Source organism: Cervus elaphus, chromosome X (genome assembly GCF_910594005.1).
Source record: "Cervus elaphus chromosome X, mCerEla1.1, whole genome shotgun sequence".
NCBI classification, from domain to species: domain Eukaryota; kingdom Metazoa; phylum Chordata; class Mammalia; order Artiodactyla; family Cervidae; genus Cervus; species Cervus elaphus.
The window spans coordinates 141,962,967-141,987,348 of NC_057848.1; the positions used below are offsets into that span (position 1 = coordinate 141,962,967).

Consider the following 24,382-nt stretch of genomic DNA (forward strand, 5'->3'; position numbering starts at 1 on the left):
GTGTGTGTTTAGCTCAGTACAGTTTTAACATATGTAGGATAGTGCATCCACCATGATAGCCAACATTTAGATCACTCGCATGACCACAAGACTCCTCCTGGTGCCTTTTTATAAGTCCCACTTCCCTCCTGCCAACTTGTATCATCTCACCCATGACAGCAATGTTCATATCTCTAATTTTGTCATTTCAAAAATAGTATACAAACAGAATAATACAGAAATTAATACTTTAGGATTAGCTTTTTCAGTCAGATTGATTCCCTTGACATCTGTCTAAGTTGTTTGCTACATGTAGCAAATAGTTTACTTTTTATTGCAAATGTATATTGCTGATTCATTTATTGGGAAGGATGTCCCACAGTTTATTAAACCATTCCCCGATTGAGAGACATATTGATTTTTAGCATTTTGGACCTATAGCCAGTAAAGTTGTTCTGAACAGTCTTGTGCAGACTTTTGTATGGACATAAGTTTTCATTTCTCTGGAATAAATACCTGGAGTATAATTTCTGGTTTATATGATGGTTTCATATTTTGTTTTGTCATTGGTACTGTTGTTGATTTTTGAAACTGCCAAACTGTTTTTCAGAGCAGAGGTAGAATTTTGCATTTTCATCAACACTGTGTGAGTGATCTAGTTTCTCCATATCCTTGCTAGCAGTTGGTATTGTCACTATTTTTTATTTTGGCTGACCAGATAGATGTGCGGTATTATCTCATTGTAGTTTTAATTTACAGTACCCTAATGGCTAGCAATGATGTCTTTCTAATTTACTTATTTGTCATCTGTATGTACTCTTCAGTAAAATATATCTGTGTCTTTTGTCCATTTTCTAGTGGACCTTTTTATGTTTGACTTTTATGAGTAATTTATATGTTCTAGATACTAGTCCATGTCCGTATGAGTGATGTACAAATATTACCTCCCTTTCTGTGTCTTATATTTCACTTTATTATTAGGTTCCTTTGCACAGCCAAATTTTAAAAATTCTGATGAAGTCCAATTTATCCATTTTTCTGTTTATGGGTTGTGCTTAATGTGTCAAGTATAAAAAGCCTTTGCTTAAATCACAAATACTATTTCTGCATACATTTATAAAGTATTTATAGTTTTATGTTTTATAATTTAATTTTGTATAAAGTGTAAAACTTAATTTTCTTAACTATAAATGTTCACTTGCACCAGCACCATTTCTTGAAGACTCATTCCTCCATTGAAATGAATCTTCAAGACTCAAGACTCGCTTTTGCAATGATTTTAGAGTTCAGTTGGACATGTTTGTGTAGGTGTATTTCTGTGTTCTCTGTTCTGTTGCATTGATCTATAATTCTGTCCATCCACCAATTCCACACTGTAGTTACATAGTTAGTCTCAACATTGGGTGGTATGATTCATCTCACTTTATTCTTGTCAAAATTGTTTCACCTACTATAGGGCTATATATTTTCATAGATATTTTAAAATAAGCTTCCCTGTGTCTATAAAAAAGACCTTGCTGATATTTTGGTAGGAATTTCATCAAACCCACATGTCAATTTGTGGAAAATCAACATCTTTTCCATGTTGAGTCTTCCAATTCATTAACACAATGTTTCTCTCCACTTATAAGATTTTTTTTTTATTTCTTTCATCATTTTGTGCCTTTTAACAGTTCTTCACATTGATTAGAGTGAGAGTATATTTTTGTATTTCTTATACACCTATAATAGTATTATCATCTATTGTGTACATGATCACAAAAAGAAAAGGAAAATAAGAAAAGGTCCAAGCCTGCAGTTTTGAAAGGGAGGCAATTTTTTAAAAAATTAAATGACTATAACTAAATATACACCATATGTGTATGATGTTGAAATAATTTTAAGTGATAAGGTTATAATTATTTATAGAGGGATTGATAGAGACCTATAATTTTTCATGAATGCAGAACATCCTTTTAATTACATTAAAGTCATGCATCAGTGTGTTTTTTAATTACTATTCTTTAGCCTACAGTTTTATGATACATGTTATAAAATGAAGACTGGTACTTGCTTATATCCCAGTATTAACCAATAATCCCTGTATCATAAAGCAGATGATAAATTAATTAGAAAGTACTCAGTGTTCTAAATTTTAAAATAAACAAAGACCTCTTAAGTAGTTGAAACTCTAAAGGCATTATTTTACATAAATTAGGATGGATCTGTGTCATTTTCCCCATGTTTTCAATTATTTTCCAACATGTAAAACATTCAGATTGATACAGCTTCATAGATAATAAGCTGGGGAAAAGCAGGCTTGATAACAAAGATATTTATATAAAGTTCTGAACTTTATTGAGATGAAGAAAAAAAAATAGGGGCCATTTCTACCTCCCCTCCCCACAGTGGTTCATATATATCAGTTGAAACTTCACCTTCTATAGTTCTGTTTTGAAAGCATCTCTTTAGTTAAGTACAATGGGAAAATCTGTTAGCTTATGGACTAGTTTAGGGGCACAGAGACCAGAAAAAAATAAGACAGTTTGGAATCAAACTTGATAACTTCATGCACATTCTGCAGCACTGTAATAAATTCTTTCAGTTACCATGTTTTTGCAGAGTGGAGTGTATATATGAGTGGAGCGACTTATTCATGTAGACACAAATATTGAGATAAACAATTTTAGGCTTTTTATCACTAAGTATAGTACATTGTGGGCTTCCCGGGTAGCTCAGTGGTAAAGAATTTGCCTGCCAGTTAGGAGATGTAGGTTCGATCCCTAGGTCTGGAGATTTCCTGGAGGAGGAAATGGCAACCTCCTTCAGTATTCTTGCCTGGAGAATCCCATGGACAGAGGAGCCTGGTGGGCTACAGTCCATGGGGTCGCAAAGATTTAGACACAACTGAGTGACTGAGCACACATACAGAGTACGCTGAAAGCAGATGAATCATTATGATTGCTGTTCTAAATGACAAAACATTCCATTGCTTTAACTTCTAAGAAGTATTTTATACTCTAACCACCAGATATAGCTGTGAAAAATTTAGAGACTGTTTATATACACAGAAGCATACTGCATTAAAGTAACTATGAATCCCATTCATTTTCATCTTATACTTTATTACCTCAAAGGGAGAAGCTATTGATTTTTCTGATCTCCCTGTATCAGCCATGACCCTGGCAAGAAATAGAATCTGACACAGATGGTTCAATGAAACACAATAAAGGGAGTGTTTTGAGAGCTGTCGGTGGGTTTACAGGACACAAAAAGGGCTATCAGGATACAGACTACCAATGGTAGGACATTGTTGAATGTCCCTCTTCCCAAATCTTAAGGGTCAAATGAAAGAAGTTTCATTCTCTAAATCCAGTAGCATTCTGTCATCATATGCACTATTTCCACATGTTTTGACATATCCTCTATTTAGCCTCTGTTTTGCCCTGAAGTAATGTCTCAGTATAGCTGTATTTCTTGAGTGCAGTTTGAGTGTAAACCGTGAGCTCCAATACTTTAGTCAAGTAAACAATCCAAAGCAAAAAAGTTTGCTAATAAATGGACTTCCTTGTATTTGTCACCAATATAACCACCCACTGTCAAGTCTTATTTTATTCACTGGCACATAAAATAAATCTTCATCACATTGCATTATATGTAAAACTTTATTCATTTCACATTTTTGCTATTATTTGTATAAACTATATTCATTATTTTTCAATTGCTGTATTTTATCTATTAATAATAATATGATAATGTACTGAAGTGTATCATGATTTTGTCAATTGCAATTAATGAAAAGTGTTTCTGTTTAAGATATGTCTTACTTATTGCCGTTGTTTTTAAGATCAAATTGTGGTTTTAAGGAAGAGATAGATGTATTGCATTTTAGAACAATCTATTCAAGTGAATAAAATAATACATCCATGAAACAAGTCCAGTATGAGGTAGGACAGTGAAAGAGTGGATTTCACATGGAAAATAAGGCCCCAATAGGATGGGAAGGGATTGGAAAGAAATGCCTCAGATCCTCTCTCTCTGCCTGCTCTCTTGTCTGTACCTCTCATTCCAAGACCACCAGTGGCTAGTTAGCCAATGACCTAAGAAGATGTCATTTGTAAGAATCAACCTCACAGACACATAGCAGAACAAAGAAGGGCCAAAAGGGATTTGGACCAGGCCAGTGAGAAAAGAGTAGAATGAAATATTTAAATTGTTGACAGGAAAAAAAAACAAAACCTACCAACCTAGAATTCTATATCAGTAAATTATCCTTTGAAAGTGAAGGATGAATAAATACTTTATCATACAAACACAGAGGGAATTTGTGGCTAGTAGGTCTGCCTTACAAGAAATGTCAAAAGAAGTCCTTCAGAGAGAAAGAAAATCATGTAGGTCAGAAAGTTGGATCAACATACAGAAAAGAGCATTAGAGAAGGAAGAAATGAAAGTAAAATAAAATCTTTTATTCTTCTTATCCCTAGTGATATAAAAGTTATCTCTTTGTGTAAAATAATAACCACAACAATGTATTAGGTGATCAGAGCTTATGGATAAGTGAATGACAGCAACATTTTACATTTTGAAAAGGAAGAGCAGGGAATATTCTGCTATTAGGTACCTCTATGCCTGGAAAATCCCATGGACCAAGGAGCCTAGTAGGCTACAGTCCATGGGGTCGCAAAGAGTCGGATACGACTGAGCGATTTCACTTCACTTCACCACCTATAAAGGAAAAATGGATTGGAGTGGGGAGCAGAGAAAATGCCTTAATTCCTTGCTTGAATCCCATAACTAGTTCAGGTTCAACTTCACCATAAATTATTTCATTTTGCTTTCTTCCCAATAAATGAAGAGAAATAGCAGGGCGGGGGGAATGGGATTGTAAGGTAGAAGTAAGAGCCTAACACAGTTTATCTTTTCTCATGGATTTAGCTGCTGCTGCTAGCCTTGTCTCAACCCACAAATTTCATATTTTTATACAAACCCCCCCTTTAAAGACCGAACTGTATTATCAAACTTTCCTGTTTTCAAATTGCACATTTATTGACATGACCCTTCTCCAAATTCCATTTTGTCTATTTTAAAAATAGGAATTTATGCCTATCTATAGTCTTACTTTCCTCCAGTCTTCTAAAAGTATTACTTCAGAATCTTGAAATCCTTAAAGGTACTTCATTTATTAATGTTAAGAGAAGCATGTAGCTTTGAAGACAAAGATAATAATGGAAAAGGTAAACACACACATGTGAACCTAAACACATATATTAAATCTGGTTCAAAGACTCAACAGACTTAGAAGTATTCCAACTAAAGCCTAAAGATGAGGCTAACCCTGAAACTTCACAAAAAAATTTTCAATATTCTAAAAATGATTAAGGAATTACGAGTGCTTTAGGTTTGGAGAATTCAATTGGATCCAGCATAGTATAGGGATATTTAAGCAATAAGGTTTAATATAATAAGGGTTATAGACTATTTTTTAAGCAACCAGACCTCAGAATTTTTAAACACTTTTAAAAAATCAAATGGACTTTGGGATGTAAAACCTATATAAGCCATGTTTTAAATCCTCTTCTAAATCTAGTCCATTTTTGAAACCTCAGAGTCCGATAAAATACTTTCTGTAGTTTCCATAAAGGGTTCCACTTTCAGGCTTCAGTGAGTACGTAGATTCTTATGAGGCTCAGGAAAAATGTTGAGCCAAATTTTAAATGATTATCATTTGTGAGGGTTTTTTAAAAATTTAATTTTAAATTGTTGTTTAGTAAGACCTTCAAAATAGAATGCCACTCAAGTAAAGACAAGTCTTTCTCATTGTGTCACTCTCAAAGGTTATGAGAATATTATATGTAGCTTCATCTGCTACACAAGTCCTCTCTAACCTTCTCTTCAGCTTTGCCAGGAAACTAATGAAACCTGAGTGTCAGGATTCCTCCAATTCATGGAACTCTTCAAAGATGCCAGTAAAGCTTTCAGGTAGCCATGGGCTTGAAAATTAGGCAAAACAAAAAAGGTCCTCAAATTTTAGGGCCAACATTTTTGGACGAAGATCACTGTCACCTCTTGTTTTATAGGATGGCCCAGTCAACCTTTACAAAACTTTATCAGGGTGAAAACTTCGCCTTGCTCTGGACAAATGGACACAAAATAAGAGCAGGAAAAGTTACATATGGGCAATTTTTTAAAACTTTAAGAAAGAAATTAGGAAAAGGTTTTGACTTGAGCCTGTAAATTTGTTGAAGCTGCAATTTAATGGTCATCCACGTAGATTTATATTATTTTTGTCACTCTTGTGCAGTAATAAGTTGGTCTAGGCTTTCAATAAATATATATATGAAATGTATTTTGAATATTAAGTAAGGACAAAGTGTCACTTAGAGCCTATTTTTCTGATATTTAATTAAAAGATACCCAGAATTCTTATTTGAAGATTTAAATTCTTCTTGAGCTAGAGAATTGTAACTCTCAAATATGTTATTTATAACCCAATCGCCATAGCCTTGTAGAACAAAGCAAGTGCAAAGATCATTGTAAACATGACAATTGCTGTCATTTATTCTCCAGTGTGTTTTACCCTTATTAATGGTTTCTGTGCATATATGTCAATGTCCTGTATCAAGGGTCTAAAGATGTTGGCCATGGGCCAAACCCAGGGTGCCATCTTTTTCAAATTATTTTAGATAATTGCAGATTTACGTGCATCAGCGGATGAGATGGCTGGATGGCATCACTGATGCAATGAATATGAACTTGGGCAAACTTTGGGAGATGGTGAGGGGCAGGGAGGGCTGGAGTGCTGCAGTCCATTGGGTCACAAAGAGTTGGACACGACTGGGCAAGTGAACAAGATTTACTTGCAGTTGTTAAAAAAACAATAGATCTTGTGTATTGTTTTACCCAGTCCCTTCTAGTGATAACGTATAATACAACTGTAGTACAATATCACAACTAGGATATTGACAGAACAATTAAGGTACAGAATATCTCCATCCCAACAAGGTACCCTCATGTTAATATTTTTTTTTGCAAAATCCATTTCCTTCCTGCCCCCCCCCCACTTCCTAGCCATGGAAACCACTAGTCTGAAAACCTTTTGCATAATTTTGCCATTTCTATAATGTTATAAAAATGGATTTATACAGTATATAGCCTTTTAGAATTGGTTTTGTTCACTCAGCAAAATTATCTGGAGAGTGTTCTATGTTACTGTATAAAATTGATTGTTCTCTTTATTTCTGGGTAGTATTAATTTAGATAGACGTACCAGTTTGTTTAGCCTTTCACTTGTTGAAGGTCTTTTCAGTGAGTTGTTTCCAGTTTCTGTGCATTATAAATACATCTGCAAAGATTGCTTATGTATAAGTTTTTGTGTGAATAAGAATTTTCATTCCTCTGAAATTAATGCCCTGTAGTGAAACTTTTGTATTGTACAACATCTGCATGTTTATTCAAAGCTGCCAAACTATTGGGTTGGCCAAAAAATTGTTCAGGATTTTCCATAATATTGTACAGATAAACCCAAGCAAACTGTTTGGCCAAACAAATATTTTTTCAGAGCACCATTTCCTAATACATTTTTGGAGTTTTTTTATTATTGTTTATTTTTATTATGAGTTTTAAGAGTTCTTTATGTATTATTGATACTAGTCATTAGTTGGATATGTGGTTTTCAGATATTTTTACATTAGGTTACTTTTTCCTTAGGAAGAAACATTTAAAAACTTTGTTGAAGTCTGATTTATCAATCCTTCTTTTTCTATAGGCCAGTGTTTTTAATGTAAAATTCAAAAATTATTCCTAGTCTTAGATCCTAAAATTTTTTTACTGTTTTCTAAAATACCTAGATTTTTATGTTTTAACTCTAAATTCATTATCCATTTTTAGCTCTTTTGTATAAGGTATGAGACTTAAGTGTCTAGCACCATTTGTTGAAAAGGTTACTTTGTTCCACTGAGTTGTTTTTGGATCTTTGTCTGAATCAGTTCTTCATATTTGTGTGATCCTTTATTCTGTTCCATTGATCTGTGTGTCTGTTCTATCACTAGTAAAATGCTATCTTGATTATTATAGTTTTACATTATGTCTTAAAATCTGATAGACTTGTTCTTCCTACCTTATTCATCTTTTTCAACATTGTTTTAGTCATTCCAGTTCCATTGCTTTCCCCTGTCAACAACAACAAAAAAAAACTTTCCTCTGTATCAAGCTATTTCTGGACTCATTAAAGGTATTAGAATTGTGTCCTCTTCCATTTTATGGAAAAGATTGTATAAAATTGGTGTGAATCCTTCTTTAAAAGTTTGGTAAAATTTTCCAATGAAACCATCTGGACATGAAGATATATTTTTCTGAAGTTTTAAAATTATTAGCTTCATTTCATTATTAGTTATAGAATTATTCAAATGATCTGTTTCATATTGAGTGATTTGCTATAGTTAGTGCTTTATGAGGAACTGGTCCATTTCATCCAAATTGTCAAATATTTGTGTGAATAACTGCCTATAGTAGTTCCTTATTATCTTTTTTTTTATATCTATCAAGTCTATATATATACCTTTCTTTTTATATATACCTGTTTCATTCTTAACATTGGTCATTTGTGTGTCCTCATTTTTTTTTAATTGGTCACTCTTGTTAGCACTTTGTCAATTTTACTGATCTTTTTGAAGGATGGGTTCTTTGTTTCATTGATTTTCTCTACTTTTCTGTTTTCAATTTCTTTGATTTCTGATGTTTATTATTTCCTTTTTCTGCTTGGTTTGGTTTTATGTTGCTCTCTATAGATTCTTGGAGGGAGAACTTAGATTATTGATTTGAAATTTTCCCTCTTTTATAGTGTATGCAATTGAGAACAACTTTTTCAATACACTGCTTTATTTAACATATTTGACAGTCTCTTGTGGTGGGCAGTGCATCTAGTGTTATCTTTAAAATCTGGCCCCTCTCTTAGGTACCTCCCCCAGACAAATGCCATCAAACTTATTTGAGTTCATTAATTAACACATAGATTAAAATTTAAAACTTTCTTTTAATACACTTAAAGCATAGTCCCCTTGAAGGCAGGGACCAAGAGTTATTTACCTTACAGACTTAATGTAGATACTCTGGCTCTAATAAATGCTTGATAAATAAATGCATATCCATTCTGCAGCTCAGTGCTATTGTTTTTCTATATTTATTTATTTACATATTTGTCTGCACCAGGTCTTAGTTGTGATGCATGTGGGATCTTTATTGTGCCCTGTGAACTCTCAGTTGCGGTATATGGCATCTAGTTCCCTGACCAGGGATCAAACTCAGACCCCCTGCATTAGGATTGCAGAATCCCAGTCACTGAATCACCTGCGAAGTCCCTCAATGCCATTGGTTTAAATGAGTATTTGATGCTGCAGTCATCCCACAGTGCAAGAGTCAGAATCATTTCTAACATATACTTGAAAACTGATTTGGTCTGCTACTCTCAAAGGAGTCAGTCTTTAATTTTGAGTATTATAATTATCTGCAATGTACATTCCTCTCTTCCTCCCTCATCCCTTTCCTCTTCTTTTTTTTTTTTCCAACTGGTATCATTGACCTCCTCTTATCCTCAATACACTTTTGAGAACTGATATAAACCTAAATAAATAGTAACCAGTCGTTAACATTAAGAACATTAAGTCCTTAACATTACAGTTGAGTAGAAAAGTGCATTCATGTAATTAGACCTAACTACAAACGAGACCAAGGGTGAAGCTCAAAATATCTTCATAGAGAAGGTAAACTTCAACAAAGCCCAGAAGGATAAGAAAACATACAATACACAGACAAAGGATCAAAGTTAAGGAAATTGCAAACAGAGGCAATAGTGTATACATAACAAAATGATAGGCAATGGAAATGAAGCAGTTCACAACTCCTCTTTTGATAGAATTTGCTCTCCAGCATGTAATTCACATATTAAATATATATCCAGTTTATTTATTATACATGCAGCAAAGGAGAAAAGTACCATGCAAGGAGAACATTTATGGTGAACTTTTGAAATAATTTGAAATACAGTGATAGAAAAGCACATGAGATCACTTCAGTGGAATTCAGAGAGGTATAATGCAGTTGAAAAATGAAGGCAAGAGCTAGTTTGCAAAGGGTATGTTCATCCCTTTTATTTTCCTCTAGGATATCTTATTAGTACTGAGTATCCTTCCAAGACTGATACGGTAGGTCTGAGCCCATGTGCTGATCATTCTGCACTTGTATCAGTGACTCCATTCCCCAGTACCACATCCACTTAGCAACATCCTCTGCCTTACTCTGTCCTGGGAAGCTTAGCTCTTCGTCTCCATCACCATGGCCTCCTGCACTCCATCAGCAAATTGTGTGACAGCAGGATATCAGAGGGCAGGTGGAAAAGGAGTTTCAGGCATCTATTCTCCACTTTCTGTGTGCCTCACTAAACTCCTGCTGCTGATTGTGTCTGTTACTATTCTGACAACATCATTCCGTCCCTCTGACCCATCAGACCAGGAGGTGGAAACGAGTTCCCCCTTTTACTGTTATCTGAATGACTCACCATCTTTTATTTGTTCTCATCATCCTGCTTACATCTCTGTCCATGGTTATTTCAACAGATCATTTTCTGCTAATGCTTTTGTGTCTGCCTGTTTCTTGCCAGGACCTTGACTGATATAGTATAAAAGATGGAACCATGACATCTTGGGACTGATCCTCAGTTCTCTGACATCAATGCATTTAATTTCTTTGTACTCATAATAACTTTCCTTTATTCAGAAATCTTAAAACACCTTCATTAATTCCTATGTATTTACCTCCTGAACTGTTTGACAATCAGTACATGAGTTAGGCATCTGATATTTTTGCAATACAGATAAATAACTTTTACATATACTTGATGGCTCAGTTGGTAAAGAATCTGCCTACAATGTAGGAGATCCCGGTTCTAATCCTGGGTCAGGAAAATCCCCTGGAGAAGGGATAGGCTACTCATTCCAGTATTCTTGGGCTTCCTTTGTGATTCAGCTGGTAAACAATCTGCCTGCAATGTGGGAGACCTGGGTTCAATTCCTGGGTTGGGAAGATCCCCTGGAGAAGGGAAAGGCTACCCACTCTGGTATTCTGGCCTGGAGAATTCCATGGATTGTATAGTCCATGGGGTTACAAAGAGTCAGACTGAGTGACTTTCACTTTCAATAAGTAAATAAATGCCCTTTGTCTTGACTCTATAGATAGCATCACTGTATAGTACCAGTCTCTAAAATCAAATCATGTTGCAAGTGTCATAGAGTTCATTGCCTAAGGAAATATCAGTTAAGATATGCTTTGAGTTTTCCAAGTTTTAACTCTTTTTTGTCCATTGGAAAATTTCTGAATATTTAAGAATGAATTCACAAGGCTCCAGATATCCATTTACTAGTTTTAAAACTAGTTAAAACTAGTTTTAATGGGAATTAAAATATTGTCAAATCAATATAATTTGCACACACGCAGAGAGAGAAGTAATCTCAGGTATCAACATAGATTGAGTGGGAAACCTGGACTTCGAACCCTATCTAGTAGTAACAAGGGAGCAATCCCCTTTCCACCCTCCTCCAAAGCACTGCCAGGAAAGGCTAGCTAAAGCTGAGGGTTTAAATAACATCCAGAGTCTGATATCATAATACCCTTAATTTCCAAGCTTCCATTTAAAAATATTCATCAAACCATGAAAAGGAAAATCTCAACTTGAATGAAAAAAGACAACAGTCACCTACGCTGAAATGACATAGGTGATAGGATTATTTTCCAAGGGTATTAAAGCAGCCATTTTTTTAAAAATGGTTCAATAAGGAATTACAAACTTGCTTGCAACAAATAAAAACTAGAAAGTCTCAGCAAGAAATGGAAGACATATAGAACCAAATGAAATTTTAGAACTGAAAAGTAATCAAAATAAAATTGATGGTCTCAGTAGCAGATTGGAAGGGACAGAGGGCAAAATCTGTGAACAGGAAGATAGAACAAATAGTAATTACCCAGTATGAACAAGAAAGAATATAGACTGACAAAAAAAATGAACAGATCCTCAGTGACCTTGCAGGGTTATAATAAAAGATCTATGATGCATGTCACTAGAGTCTTGAAAGGAGAGAAAAAAGAAAGTGTTGCTGAACAATAGCTTGAAAAAAATAATAACTTAAAAATAGCCTAATTTGGCAAAAGACAAAACCCTACAGATGCAAGAAGCTGAGAGACCCAGAGATCTATGCCTACACCCATCACAGTCAAACTTCTGAAAACTAATGATAAAGCGGGGGCAGGGGGGGCAACACCTTGAAAGCAGTGAAAGAGAAAGGACGCTTTAGCTATAGGCAAAAAGAAATGAAATGACAGAATTTCTTATGAGAAGCCATAGAATCCAAAAGAAAATGACATGACATCTTTCATGCGATTAAAGAAAACTGTCAGTGTCCAGAAAATAGAAGAGGCACATTTTATGAGGCAAGAAAAAATCTGATTCCAAAACCAGACAAACATGGTACAATAAGAAAAAAAGAAGACTACAGACCAATGTCCTTCATGGATATAGAGACAAAAATTCTTAACAAAATTTGGTATATCATAATAGCTAGCTTAAAAAGAATGAAAACATTATTTTATCAATTGACACAGAGAAAGAAAAGTTAGACAAAATTCCACACCCATTCATGATTAAAAAAATAAAACCTTAGAAAACAAGAAATAGAGGATTTTAGCTTGATACAGCACATCTACAAAAATTCTATAGCCAACATCATAATAATGGTGGAAGATTTTAAAGCCTTTTCTCTTAGCAGGATCAAGGCAAAGATACTTGCTTTCATTCCTGCTACTTTTGTAGTAGTGGAAATTCTAGCCAGCACAAAAATGCTAAAAAGTATATAAAAAAGCTTAAAAAACCAGGATGGAAAAGTTAAAATTGTCCCTATTTGCAGATGTTATGATAGGCTATGTAAAGCATCCTAGGGATTCCACAAAATTACTCATAGAAATAGTTAGTCCAGCAAGGTCTCAAGATACAAGATCAACATACAAAGTCAATTATATTTCTATATACAAGAAGTGAAATACTATAAATCAAAATTTAAAATACAACATCTTAAAATAACTCCAAAAAGGGGGGATACTTATGAACATAACAAACATATACAGGATCTATATGCTGTAAACTAAAAAAAAAAACAAAAAAAAAACTAAAGACCTAAATGGTATAAACACTGTATTCATGGACTAAGGACTATAATAGAGTAAATATGTCATTTTACCTGCAGTTATTCTATAGTTCTAATGCAATTCCTATCAAAATACGAGCAAGCTATTGTGTACATATGAACAAGCACCAAATTGTCTGAATCATTTCTGCCTTCTTTTTTGCTGGCCTCAGTACCGATAAACTTCCCATAACCAACACATTTCTCCATTGGCTTTATTTAAAGATAGATTTTTTAAAAAATCACCTATGAATATACGCCATTATAGAATGTATAACATTTCAACCAACATAGATCATTGTGGAGAAGGGAAATAGCCCAGAAATGTTTTTCTCCCCAAGTCAATAAATTTGTGAGCTTTGCATAAAAATCTTAGTTATCATACCTGTTTATTCCCAGCTTGTTTATCCTTTGAAGCTCTGTTAGTCATAGTGCTTAAAATTATCTTAGATAATTACATAAGTGGGGGAAATGATTCAGATCCCTAACAATTAACATAAAATACTGCCATTAAAGTTTTCAATTTCTTGAGAATTCACTCCTTGTTACTTTTAAGTTTACCCTAATCAGCTCTTTCTAAATAATAGTCCACCCATTTTATGATAGAGGGATTACTGGTTAGTATTCAAATGTAAACAAGAACCAGTCTTCATTTTACAACATGTATCTTAAAACTGTAGGCTAAGAACCTGCTGTATAACACATGGAACTCTTCTCAACACTATGTAATGTCCTTAATGGGAAAATAATCTTAAAATAAATGGATATATGTATATGTATAACTGATTCACTTTGCCATACATCTGAAACTAACACGACACTGTAAACCAACTATTCTCCAATAAAATTTTTAAAAATAAAAAGGAATTAAAAATTAAACTGTAGACTATAGAAAGTAATTTAAAAACATGCTAATGTAAGCCTTCAATGTAATCAAAGTATGCTTTGCACTTTTTAATTTAATTGGAATATAGTTGATTTACAATGCTTTGTTAATTTCTGCTGTACACCAAAATGACTCAGTTATGCATATACATGTATGTATATATGTCTACACATCTTTTAAAAACTATTTTCTCCCATTATAGTTTATCATAGAATACTGAGTCTAGTTCTCTGTACTATGTTGTTTACTCATCCCATATACAAAAGCTTACACGTGCTAACCCCAACCCAGGTCATTCCTCCTCCAACCCCCTACCCCTTGGCAACCACCAGGCTGTTCTCTATGTCTGTGATTCTCTTTCTCTTTCCTAGACAGGTTCTTTTGTGTCATATTTTAGAGTTCACATTTAAGGAATATCATCTCGTATTTGTATTTCTGACTTACTAGTATGATAATCTCTAGTTTCATCCTTGTTGCTGCACAGGGCATTATTTCATTCTTTTTTATGACTGAGTAGTAGTCCATTGTCTATATGTACCACATCTTCTTTACCCATTCATCTTCAGTGGACATTTAGGTTGCTTCTATGTCTTGACTATTGTGAATAGAGCTGCTATGAACATAGAGGTGTATGTATCTTTTTGAATTACAGTTTTGTCTTGATATACGTCCAGAAGTGGGTGTTCTGTGCTTTTGATAAAGTAAAGTTCTGTATTTTAATGTGTTTTTTTTTTCAGAATGGTACTTTGGTATCCTGTGTTTTTTTCTCTTTCTTTGTGCAATCACATGAATAACAGATAGTGATATTATTTAGACATATGAAAGAAATAATATAATCATAATACAAAGCACTATTAGAAAGCACAGTATGACACAATAAATTAATGATGACCTAAATATTGGAAGTATATACTGTGTCAATGGATTATAAGACTCAACATGATAAAAAGGAAATTTGTCCAAATTGATCTATTTAATGTAACCCTTGTCAAAATTAAGGAAGATATTTTATTGTTAGATCCATAGAGCTATTTGTCTAAAATCTTTATGTTAAGACACAGGACCTAGAATGTGTAAAATGATTTTTAAAAAGAATGACATAGTGGGATAAATAACTCTGCCTAATGCTTAATCATATAGCTACCGTAATTAAGGCAGTATGGTACTGGAAGAGATATAGACACATAAATCAATAGGACAGAGGCTCAATCCCAGAAGTAGATCTGCACACATGTGGCCAGGTGGTTTTTGAGAAAGGTACAAAAATTATTCAGGGCAAAGGTGGTTTTTCCATAAATGGCATTGAGGTAACTGGAAATCTGTAAGCAAAAAAAAAAAAAAAGAAGAAAACAAACTTTACACTGTATACAAAAATGAACTTAAATTTAATTCTAAGGGAATTTCCTTGGCAGTCTAGTGGTTAGGACTCTGAACTTCCACTGCCTGTGAGCCCAGTTTCAATCCCTTGTTGGGGAACTAAACTCCTGTAAGCAGTGCAGAGTGGCTAAAAATCAATCAATCAATAAAATTAAAAAAATAAAATCCATTTAAATATAAGTATAGAATTATAGTACAAAAAGAATAATTAAGAGAAAATCTTCACGACTTAAAACTTGAAGAATTCTTGAGCAAGATGCACCATGCAAGAAAAAATTCAATAAATAAATAAATTTTTTAAAAAATTTGAAACTTTTGCTTTGGAATTACCTTATTAAAAAATGAAAAGATGAGCTACATACTGGGAGAATATATATGTAAAACACATATCTAACAAAGGACTCATGTCTAGAGTATATAAAGATTACTGAAAATTCAGCAGTTACAACCAAAGTATCCAGTTGGAAAATGAGCAAAAGATGTGGACAGACATTTCACTGAACAATATATTCAGATGGAAAATAAGAACAAGAAAAAAAAATGTTCAGTGTCAGTAACCGTTCAGACAATTAAAATTAAGACTGCCATGATATGTCTCTACTTGCTTAAGACAAAAATGTATATATAATATTTGTGTGTGTCTGTGTGTGTATATATATACACACACATATATGTATATATGACAATACCAAGAAAAATATGGAGAAACTGGATCACTCACATTGCTGGCAGATATATAAAATGGCACAAACCCTCAAGAGAACATTTTGGTAGTTTCTTTTAAAAAGTAAATATATATTTACCATATGACCCAGCAACTTTACTCCTGGGTATTAATCCAGATAAATAAATATATATATATAGTTGATTGTTTGGCAGGTTTTTTTTTTGTAGTAACCAAAAACTGGAAATAACCAAGATGGTCTACAGTGAATGAATGCCTGAACAGACTATAATATATCCATGAAATGGAATAGTACTCAGTAATAAAAGTAAATGGGTTTTTGGTGCAGATAACAACTTGAAGGGATCCCTAGGACACTATGCTAGTGAAAAATGCTAATCTCAGATGGTCACATACTGAATGATTGCTTTTATCTAACATTCTTGAAATGATAAAATTATATTGATGGAGAACAAATTAGCAGGTACCAGGCTACTGGAGGATGGTGTTTGGTGTGACTATAAAGGAAGGAAGATTTCTGTGCTGATAGAATGACTCTGTATTGTGATTGAGCTGTGGTTACACAAATCTCCACACATAATAAAATAACAGAAATATATACAGTATATCAATGTCAATTTCCTGGTTTTGATATTGTGTTATAGTTATCTTAAATACAGTTGTTGGGGGGAAATGAGTGAAGAGTTTTGGGAACCTCTCTATACTTTCTTTGAAACTTTCTGTGAATCTATCATTCAGTTCAGTTCAGTTCAGTCACTCAGTCGTGTCCGACTCTTTGCAACCCCATGAATCGCAGCACGCCAGGCCTCCCTGTCCATCACCAACTCTTGGAGTTTACTCAGACTCATGTCCATTGAGTCGGTGATGGCATCCAGCCATCTCATCCTCTGTCGTCCCCTTCTCCTCCTGCACCCAATCCCTCCCAGCATCAGGGTCTTTTCCAATGAGTCAACTCTTCGCGTGAGGTGGCCAAAGTATTGGAATTTCTGCTTTAGCATCAGTCCTTCAAATGAACACCCAGGACTGATCTCCTTTAGGATGGACTGGTTGGATCTCCTTGCAGTCCAAGGGACTCTCAAGAGTCTTCTCCAAAACCACAGTTCAAAGGCATCAATTTTTCGGCGCTCAGCTTTCTTTATAGTCGAACTCTCACATCCATACATGACCACTGGAAAAACCATAGCCTTGACCAGACGGACCTTTGTTGGCAAAGTAATGTCACTGCTTTTTAATATGCTATCTAGGTTGGTCATAACTTTCCTTCCAAGGAGTAAGTGTCTTTTAATTTCATGGCTGCAGTCACCATCTGCAGTGATTTTGGAGCCCAAAAAAATAAAATCTGACACTGTTTCTACTGTCTCCCCATCTATTTCCCATGAGGTGATGGGACCAGATGCCATGATCTTAGTTTTCTGAATGTTGAGCTTTAAGCCAACATTTTCACTCTCCTCTTTCACCTTCATCAAGAGGCTTTTCAGTTCCTCTTCACTCTCTGCCACCAGGGTGGTGTCATCTGCACATCTGAGGTTATTGCTATTTCTCCCGGCAATCTTAATTCCAGCTTGTGCTTCTTCCAGCCCAGCCTTTCTCACAATGTACTCTGCATATAAGTTAAACAAGCAGGGTGACAATATACAGCCTTGATGTAATCCTTTCCCTATTTAGAACCAGTCTGTTGTTCCATGTCCAGTTCTAACTGTTGCTTCCTGACCTGCATACAGGTTTCTCAAGAAGCAGGTCAGGTGGTCTGGTATTCCCATCTCTTTCAGAATTTTCCACAGTTGATTGTGATCCACACAGTCAAAGGCTTTGGCATAGTCAATAAAGCAGAAATAGATGTTTTTCTGGAACTCTCTTGCTTTTTCGATGATCCAGCAGACATTGACAATTTGATCTCTGGTTCCTCTGCCTTTTCTAAAACCAGCTTGAACATCTGGAAGTTCACAGTTCACATATTGCTGAAGCCTGCCTTGGAGAATATTGAGCATTACTTTACTAGCGTGTGAGATGAGCGCAATTGTGTGGTAGTTTGAGCATTCTTTGGGTTTGCCTTTCTTAGGGATTGGAATGAAAAACTGACCTTTTCCAGTCCTGTGGCCACTGCTGAGTTTTCCAAATTTGCTGGCATATTGAGTGCAGCACTTTCACAGCATCATCCTTCAGGATTTGAAATAGCTCAACTGGAATCGCATCATCTCCACTAGCTTTGTTTGTAGTGATGCTTTCTAAGGCCCACTTGACTTTACATTCCAGGATATCTGGCTCTAGGTGAGTGATCACACCATTGTGATTATCTGAGTCATGAAGTTCTTTTTTGTACAGTTCTTCAGTGTATTCTTGCCACCTCTTCTTAATATCTTCTGCTTCTGCTAGGTCCATACCATTTCTGTCCTTTATTGGGCCCAGTTTTTCATGAAATGTTCCCTTGCTATCTCTAATTTTCTTGAAGAGATCTCTAGTCTTTCCCATTCTGTTGTTTTCCTCTATTTCTTTGCATTGATTGCTGAGGAAGGCTTTCTTATCTCTCCTGGCTATTCTTTTATAAAACCTTAAGAGAAGTATGAGTATTCTACATTAATGTAAAATTTATTACAGGTGTCCAACAAATCCTGATAATTGACTAAAACTGAAAGACAAGATGTATCTAAGGGCATTTAGATCTATTAGTGTTTGGTACTTTGGATGTTGCTTTAGATATTAACCAAGACAAGTTTTGGGTATATTTGGAGCAAGAGTTGTTTTGGAAACATACATTTCAGGGTTTTTCAAAACTGACCACGAATTAGCTCACCTGTCAAACAGAGTACTGTGTCCTACTCCCAGAGTTTTTTTCATTTTCAGGTTTCATGTGTACTCTCATTTCTAAAATGTTCCTACGTGATGTTAATGCTGTTGCTTCATGGACTACACTTTACAAATCCCTGATAAGCTGTACACGTACCTTGGCTGAAATGTGGGTTTATATCTACAGGGAACTCATGATACAAGGTGTAAAGGAACTGATATTCTGAGCAATATTGCATGCCATTGCATAGGACAGGGAATGTAACATGCAGATGTGGATCCATGTCACTCCTAAAACATTTCTCTTAGCACATTTCATAAAATTGTTTGCTGTATACATATTTAGACAACTACACTAAAGAGATGAGGTGACCTATAGAGAAAATTTTAAATCTACTTTGGATGATAGTAATTTAAGTACAGTTACCCCCAAATTAAAATCAGGGCTTGTGTTTTATTTCATACAGATTTTATTGAGGAGATTGGTAATATTCTAATATTCAAAAATATAAAATGTATAACTCACTATTAAAGTAAACATCATAGTCTGACTCCCATATGTCAGGTTTTTTTTTCCTATTTTTATCTACAATTTATTTCTGTGCCAAGCAATTGAATGCTTGACATAGAAAAATGAGTCTGTCACTTTAACAAATGGTACTATAAAAACACTCAAATAATTTTAGCAGAGATTATAGTAATTGCAGAAGAAATATCTTTCTGAAATGCGTTACCAGTATTTCCTATAAATATTGGGCTCACCTATTGCATTAAAAATAAAAATAAGAAAGGAGATAAAGAAGCCTTCTCTTGGCAAAGAATAGTTTAGAAACATTTTGAACGGTTTGTTAGAGTTGTGTTCATTTAATACAGAAAACTTCTTCTGAGAATCATTACAGAGTTGATCATTAACTCGGTGTCTAAGAGGATGGTGTTTTAAATAAATCTAAGCAAGAAAATTGAAGGAAGAGTAATTTGTTAGTGAAAAAAAAAGTTTTATCATCTGCTACAACAAAAATTGAGCATTTTAGGGGGATTTCTTCACTTCATTCTTAAAGGCTCTTTATTTTAGCAGAAGCCTTTCCCATGAGAGCTATATATATTCTGCCTTCAGAGCTCAGCTGCTTCATTCCACTGTTTCTTCTCTTATTCAGACTGTTGGCATCATCAATATATGACTTTTGATTGGATCCCCAGGGTAGAAATGAAGTTTGATAGACAGTGGATATATAACAAATGCATAGATGATTCTGGGCATTTCTTTTTGTTCAGTGGAGTGAAAGTTTTAGTGCTAGTGAGAATGGTAAAAAAAAAAAAAAAAGAAAGAAGGAAAAAGAAAAGGCATTTAAAAGGCTAATCTGGATCAGAATTTTCTGCTCTGATATTCTGGAAAGGTGCATAGAAATTTCAGAACGTCTTGTTACAGTTGTGTACTGAAGGGTTTTTATGTTAAGAAGGCTTTGAGAGCAAATACTATATCCTCTGGGCTATTCTGGTTTAGATATTAATGAGAACACATTTGAACACTATTTGAATTCACAGGGCTTGCCATGCTGGAAGCACAACCTTATATGTAGTGGCCATGGGCAATCCTATTATGGGAAACCAACTTGAGAGAAAAGGCGGGTCACTTGCTTCTGCGCAGGTCCTGGAATTCAAAATATCCAGGGGCCTCTACAGAATCCTGGCATCAGTTACTATGTTGACTCACTCAGTGTTGGGATCACTCACTTTCCCCTTACAGGACTCAGATCTTGGAGGCAATTAGCTTCAGAGACTACGAATAGGGGGAAAAAAAAAAAAAACTGAAGTCTTATTTTTTAAAGGCTGCTGAAGTTGATTGGTTTCTCATCATTCCTAAACCTACTGAAGCAATAAAGTTGAAAGAAAATTTACCAAGATTTTTATCGCTGCCTTGATATATACTTTTCTTTTTTCCAAATGCTTTGGTGGGAAGAAGTAGAGGACTGTTGTAAGTACAAAGTAACTAAAAATATTTTTTACCATGGCATAACTTTTAGTTTGTGGCAAGCTCACTGATTAGGCAGATTGATTTAAACTTATTATAGTGGATAGTGATTAAGCATAAATGTTATATATATGTATATATTACACATATATATGTGCAGGTGTACATGTTTCTCACTGGGAAAACTTTTCAATATAAATGAGTTAGCATTTAAGCTTTTTCTTTTGCAAAAATAACATCTTTCTTATTTAAGAAACTACTACAGTAATAGAATATGCATAACTGGCTTGGAGTATTTGTAACAAACAATTTAAATTGCTGTTAAATAGTTTGTGTATATGAGTTACTATCATGATTATTTGATGTTTTTGTATTTAGTAATAGTTACATGTGGAGTACTGAACTGACATATATTCTCAATGAACTAATTGCTCTATGGGAATGACATGTGGATGCCTCAAGGTTAGAAAAGTTTTATGTGGCTTATTATGGGGGGAAGATAGAGAATAAAATGATTTGTTGTGGATAAATGGAGATTGAGAAGTACTGATAAATATTTAATTTAAAAGTTCCCTTCTCATACTACATTCAGTACTTTTAATGTTCTTTTCTGTAGCATATCATTAAAAATTATTTCAAATGATGGTATGATCTCTGCAATCAACCAGGTACAAAAGTACCATATTAAGAAAAGAACAGAAAAACATGAGGGGCTTTTAATCATAATTTGCATTCAAGTCACAATTTTGTTTCATGTCTATGATGACCTAACTTTTCAGTAAAACTTTTTAGCTTGACTTTTTAATATAAACTCCAACTTTTTTGTTTAAGAAAGTAAAAATGATTAATAAAAAATGTAAAAACTGACCATGTGACAACAGTAAAAATAATATATACAAATAATATATGAGGGGTACAGTGTGTCCCAAAGAGGTGGATGAAGATTATCTTTTTTTTTCACCTGCGTTTCACTTGTGGATTATAGTCATTCTGAAATAGATATGAGGGTCTATAATTAAGAATGAAAGAACTGAAATCTCTCTAAATAAGTAACTATTCAAAACTTCTGGGAAAAGAGTCACAAGAGAGGTTTCACCTCTGAGAACAAATTGTGGAAAGAAATCAACATTGTGCATTTATTGATTTACAAAAGATGCTACTGGATTTTGTAGTAAAACATTTTTATATAATTTCCTTTATAAATTTCTTTGACAGATGTAAAAATTGATTTCTGATAGAAAAGCCATTCAGTTTACAGATATTACAAAAATACAAAGCCATATGTTTGTTCTTTGTAACACATACATATTCATCACTTGATCAATTGATACAGCTACAAAATTAAAACCATAAACCAGTATATAGAGCAATTTAGGGAGAGTAGCAGAATTTTAATTTTGACATGGAGCAAGATAAACAAACCATCTACTTTGTCATAGATTCAAATGACTTTTTAAATTCTTAATCAGAATTTGAAGAAAGCTAACCTTTTTGGACAAGCCTGGTAGGACTTTATTATAGTACATTTTGAAGTTATCAGGTACTACTTAGGCTAAATGGCAATGAATTTCTTAAGAGAAAATGAAGATATTCACAAAGTTACATTATACATTAACTTTTATTAACTGGCAACATGCTAGTCTTTGAATGTATTGACATTTGAATCCAGTTTTTTAAATTGCATTGGTTTGAAAAACTTGAGTACACTTGGTTGGGTTTTAACCAAAATAGTTACCAATTAATAGAGAATAACACTGTATTAACACAAGTGTTGCTTACTTTTAGAATTACTTAAATACTGTTTTGCAAAGAATCATTCAAATAATTGATTGCAAATTATATATTTCTTTAGAATTTTTTAAATGATGCAAATTTTCTTAAAGTCTAGTAATATCATCTTTTAGAATTTCATTTGCAGAGTCTTTTAAGGGCATCTTAACTATGAAAAAGAGATTGCTGATCTAAATAGATAATATACTTCTTAATAAGAAGCTCTCTGTGTCTCTTATGTGGCATAGCAGTATCAAAAATACAGTAGAAAATATCATTATAATTGTTACTCTAAACTTAAAGACCACAAAATGTTCTGTGCAAATTTGTTATTTAAGGAAGAGAGGTGTTGGTTGACACTACTCCAGCTAGAGAGTACTGAAATATAAATTCATAATTTGGACAGAGATATTAATACAGCTTCCTCTTTAGTCCTAAAGTATTCATTTGAAATCTTTGTAGGCCAAGTTATTTGCTACATGTGAAACAAATTGTAAAGTTCTTAACCACTTGGATGGTTTAATAAAAGAGATTAAAATCTTTGTTCTCTGGAAAAGTCAAGATTTCTTAATTCTATTTTATTATCTTTCATCATGGTTTTATCACAAAAATAAAACAAAGTGATTTCCCAAACTTTCCTTACCCTTCCACTTTCTGCTGTAATATTTCCCTAACTTATTAAAAATGATTTATCATATTTTTCATTAAACCATTCTTTCTTGCATTACAAATGCAAGAAACATGATATTTTGGTGTGACTCTGTATTTTTATATAAAACACACATACACATCTAAATCACAGAGTACTGAGTTACCTAAGAGAGACCTTGAAAATTAATTGGAAATTAACTTTTCTATAAAGTTAATTTTCTTTTTTTAAACTCATTTTTTTGTATTGTTAATTTACAATGCTCTGTTATGTTCAGTTATACAGCAAAGCGATTGAGTTATATATATATATTCCAAATTTTTTGTTTATATGTTTTATTTTCTATTTAAATCTGCATCATTTGAATAGATACTGACAAGAGTAATGACAAAACATCACAAACCATGAAGGAAGAAGCAGACATAGGTTTTATGGGGCCTGAGGTTGAACAGTTGAAGGAAGGGGACTCTTTTTGGAAAACTAATACAAAATTATGAGTATAAAATCAGGTGGGACTTGGGAGGAGCCAATATAAGTGAAGCACTTGCAGACTTAAGCTTTGGACATTTCATGGGAAATCATCTCTGTATGAAGAGATTTGTTGCGGTTGAATCTCTTTTACTCCATTTTAAAAGAAAATTGATGCTAGTTATATTTCTTTAAAGTATATATTATTTCTCAAAGACAAGCTTTTACTTAATGCAGATTAGAGAGTTAAAGGAGTTTATAATCGTAGGAATTTGACATTTCTGCCTTTCATTCTGAAAAGATACATTGATTAAAGTGATGTCAAACTCAGTTAATGGAGGCGGTGCAGTTATTTCAGATATACAGAGTATGTAATTTGAAGGCAAGCCAAATCACAGTGAGAAGGAATAATGATGACCTTGGTTTATTTTTATACAGCACATTCAGGGTGTGATTGGATTCAGAGGGAGGCCACAGTTTTCTTTCTCACAAAGTCCTGCCATAGTCCTATGAGATTTGTGTTCTGTTATCAAGGTAGTTGGTTCATATAGGGACATTTTGTTGGGAAAGTTATAGGCTGCAGTATGGGATATGAGAAGACTTATTTTTT

At 33.9% G+C, this 24,382-nt stretch overlaps 1 protein-coding gene across 9 annotated transcripts in view; it reads left to right on the forward strand.

Annotated features, from left to right (window-relative positions):
* DMD (dystrophin) overlaps nt 1-24,382 on the forward strand; it is a 2,565,910-nt gene that overhangs the window by 381,955 nt on the left and 2,159,573 nt on the right. For 2 of the 9 annotated variants that reach the window (XM_043895267.1, XM_043895264.1), the window contains exon 1: nt 20,624-20,888. The exons of the other annotated variants lie outside the window; for them this stretch is intronic. In XM_043895267.1, the coding sequence (XP_043751202.1) occupies nt 20,858-20,888 (31 nt within the window). In that variant the 5' untranslated portion in view covers nt 20,624-20,857. Of the gene's footprint in view, nt 1-20,623; nt 20,889-24,382 lie in introns of those variants that run through there. 9 annotated transcript variants of the gene reach the window in all.